Here is a 4,194-nt window from a genome sequence, read left to right on the forward strand (position 1 = left end):
GTTTCGCTTGGAATTCACACTTTCTGAGACATAAGGCCATCCACACAGGAGAGAAGCTATACAGATGGCAGGCGTGTGAGAAGTGTTTTGGTCAGAATTCACAACGTGAGATATAAGAGTCTACACACTGGAGAGAAATCACAGAATTGCTAGGAGTGTTGTTATTGGTTTGCACATAGCTCAACTCTTGTGAGGCATAATGGGGGTCCGCACAGGAGAGAAACCATATAAATGTCAGGCATATGGGAAACGTTTTGCTGACAGTTCAGAGCTTGTGAGTAATCAGTGTCTCCACACTGGAGAGAAACCATACAAATGCTAGGAGTTTGATATGTGTTTTGGCCAAGTTCCTTTTCTTGTAAAGCATAAAAGAATCCACATGTAGAGGAACACCTGGCTCAGTTTATTTGTTTATTAATAAATTTACAGTATTTCTACAGCACCTTTCTCCTTGAAAAGGACCGAAGGCAACTTGCAACAGTCGAAGACAGTATCAGAGTTTGGAACAATGAGTGTACAAAGTGGTTAACATAATTAGACAGAGCTAAAATATATATAAAGAGGCATCTCAATAAAAGGACATTTTAAAGCTAAGAACTATATGTGAACAAATATTTAAAAGGGAGGGGAAAAGTCATTTTGAAAATTGGAAACCCGGAAAATGGAAAGTACAATAACAATCCGTCTAAAAATCACATACAGGTAGCTAGATTCCTGAGGGAAGGCTTGCCGGAAGAGGAAGGTCTTTTCCTACTGGCAGAAGGATATCAAAGATGGGGCCATCTCAGCCTCCTGTGGGAGCTAGTTCCAAAATCTGGGAGCAGCCACAGAGAAGGCCTGCTCCTCTGTCCCCATTTGATACAGTTGTGGGGGGAGGCGGCGGGAAAAACCTCACTTCGTGATCGTATATCCCAGGCCAGCTCATAATGGGAGATAGCTTGTAGGTTAAAACTAGCATAGGCGCATTCAGCAACCCGGCTGCTGTGTTTTGGATCCACTGAAGCTTCCTGACACTTTCCATTATCAGCCCCACATTAAGTCTGTTACAGTAATCCAGGTTCTGCCCTATATCTGCTATTCCGTATTATTCTCTGGCTACGGAAAAGAGGCTCGACAGGATACCATATTTTTTGCTACATAAGAAGCAGTTTTCCCTTCAAAACAGTGAGGTGAAAAGTCTGTGCGTCTTCTGAAGAAAATACATTGTGTTTGCTTCCCTCTAGAGGTCAGTCTGATAATTACACCTTTTTTACAATGCTGATCTGGAAGGATGCTGCCTCAGGTTTGCTGGGACAAAGCAAAATCGTGGTGAGTTAACAGCCCCCCTCCCAGTACTGTACTCATTAGTAGCACTGATACTACAGGGCATCCGTAGAAGCCCTGTAGGACCAGAGCTGCTTACTGGACAGCCGGATCACGTGACTAGCCGGACGCTGGGGGAAGCAGAGAGAGAGAGAGGAGAGCTCCATGGACAAAGGGAGAAGACTCGTCCAGGTACCGTAAATAACATAATACAGAGGAATTCCTGGCTGGATTGCTAACTGGTGACATTAAGGGGCACATGAGGCACTGTTGGTGAAAAGTCGGATTTGTTTCAGTTGCTCACTGAGTGAAAGATTTGTCATACTATACAAAGCAACCCACTCTAATTATATCTTAAACTTGAATTTTTGATACTTTACACTGATGTATTGCGCCTTGGGGTGTCTACTTCACTCCCCTAATGGTAAACATAATTCACAATGTGTTATATAAAGTAACAGACCTCCTCACGTGGGACCATTCTGCCTATAGAGATACCATACAACTTTATTCAGTGGTGGGATTTAAATAAATTAACAACAGGTTCCATGTCCTAATGACCATTTTAACTAAACCAAAAGATATCCCGAAAGGTAGTTTAATAATTCACACATTAAATACTGCAATAAGAACAGTAAAAGAGGTACAGAAAACTAGATTATGTTTAAAGGAAGATTTTGGTTAAGCCTCGTTAATAATATAGGAAGGACCAAAGCAAAGTGGCCGATCAACCTTGTCCCCATGGGAATCGAACTCCATCCTCTGGCTCTGTAGTCTTTGACCTAAGACCCTGAGCTATCAGACAGCTCTGTTAGTAGAGAGGAGACCAGACTAGATAGACCTGCTAGCTGGCTGCAAGGAAGGACCCAGGGAGACCCTCTCTAGCCCTGTTCCCACCCAGCCAACCAAACGGGGGGAAGCCCCTAACAAAGGGATGCCATGTGCTCCAGCCAGGCAGGGGACTGAGAACATTAGCGGGCCGACTGCTGTGTTCTGTAGAACCACGTGGCAAGGAACGGCCCAAAAGTGGGGGGGGGGGGCGGGCACGCTAAGACCCAATTACAGCCAAACCCTCTCAATTTGGAAGAAGCACTCTGTCCTGTCCAAACAGCTGATGTCCAAATAAAGGACCCGAACTATAAACCAACATTTGGGGCTCTTTAGTTGAGAGAAAAGCCACCTGAGGGGGACATGACTGAGACATACAGTATAAAGTTATGCAGGCGATGGATAAAGTGGATAGAGGGAAGCTATTTTCCCTCTTAGGCAATACCAAAACCAAGGGACATCCGCTCCAATTGAGACTTGGGAGAGTGAGAAAAGACAAAATATAATATTTCTTTACCCAGCGTGTTGTTAGTCTATGGACCTCCTTGCCACATGATGTGGTGATAGCATCTGTCCAAGATGTCTCTAATAAGGGATTGGATGGATTCCTGGAAGAAAAGTCCATTGCAGGTTTCAAGCCATGATGGGGATCTATAACCTCCAGGTGTCATGAATTCAGCCAAAGATCTGGAATCTGAGGGGTTAATTACAACTGAGGAAAATGCTGGGCAATCAGAATTGCAGAGAGCTGAATCACCACCAGAGTCTCCTCCTCCAGTAGCCAGAGTGAGGGATAAGCTTCGGTGGAGACTGTTTTGGCTTTGACAATTTGGAAACTACTTTGTATCTTCTGGACTTCTGATACTGGACTGGCTTATTGGACTTTTGCCTGCTGAAACCCCTAGGAACGTGACACCTACCTTAAAAGGAAGGTACCTCTAAATGGCAGATGCAGGGGAAAGTGAAACCGGAGACAGGGATCTCGTTGTCTCGTGGACTTCCAGAGGCATCTGGTGAGGCCCCTGTGAGCTACAGGAAGCTGGACGAAATGGGCCCTTGGCTTGATCCGGCAGGGCTCTTCTTATGTTCTTATGATTTTCAGGGTCACAAGCGGTCAGATGTTTGATGACAGGACGTGTTGTCCTTGTTGAAGGCTTGATCTTTTATTGTTTTATTAAAGGTTTTACTTGGAAGCTAAGCCTGTGAAATGTTTTGAGCCAATTCAGTCTGTTTGACTGGGATTGGTCATCTTTTTCTACTTACAGTACGTTTTTCAGTAATATATTTGACCTCTTCAATATAGGACAAAAAGTTATTTGCATTTACAGTGGGGCCTCGCATAACGAGCGCACCGTTTAACGACGAATCCGCATAGCAATCTATTTTTTAGATCGCTAATGCGATCACATTGCGATATTTTAATGGGCAAAACATCACATTGCGATTATCAGTAAGCGTTTCGCTTACTGATCTTCGCATTGCGATGTTTCTAAAACAGCTGATCGGCAGTTCCAAAATGGCCACCCGGTGCCCAAAATGGCCGCCGCAATCATTTTCGCGCCCTCGGTAAGCTATGGAGGATCTTCGCTGAACTGTGAGTTTGGGCCTCATAGGAAAGCATTAAACGAAGTTTAAGTGTTTCTTAGGAATGAAAAGGAGGTTGTGATGCCAAAATATTTTGAAGCCACCAGGTTAAGAGGTGGGGCAAGGCCTTGGTCGATCCCATTCTGATCTCTCAAGAACCATGAAACCGTTCCCTCCCTCTCAGCCTGGCCTCCCTCATGGTTGCTGTTGAAAAGATAAGTGATTTGGAAAAAAAGCTCTGAGCATCTCACAAGAAATGTGAGATATAAAGATAACAAGTATTTATTTATTTATTTATTTATTTATTTATTTATTTATTTATTTATTTATTTGATTTATACCCCGCCTATCTGGTCCGAAAGGACCACTCTAGGCGGCTAACAACCATAAAAATAATATAAAACAACGAAAATGGACATTTCTAAAAAAGGAAAGCACTACGTTAAATCATATAACACACAAAGCAAAAAACAAAAACAA

General features: G+C 43.4%; 1 protein-coding gene across 1 annotated transcript in view; it reads left to right on the forward strand.

The window, feature by feature from the left end:
• LOC110091180 (uncharacterized) overlaps window positions 1-3,328 on the forward strand; it is a 35,785-nt gene extending 32,457 nt beyond the window's left edge. Inside the window, 1 exon segment of the mRNA XM_078388298.1 lies at window positions 1-3,328. Within this exon segment, the coding sequence (XP_078244424.1) occupies window positions 1-116 (116 nt within the window). The 3' untranslated portion in view covers window positions 117-3,328.
• The last annotated feature ends 866 nt before the right edge of the window (window positions 3,329-4,194 follow it).

The sequence above is a fragment of the Pogona vitticeps genome, chromosome 2 (genome assembly GCF_051106095.1).
Source record: "Pogona vitticeps strain Pit_001003342236 chromosome 2, PviZW2.1, whole genome shotgun sequence".
Lineage (NCBI taxonomy): Eukaryota > Metazoa > Chordata > Lepidosauria > Squamata > Agamidae > Pogona > Pogona vitticeps.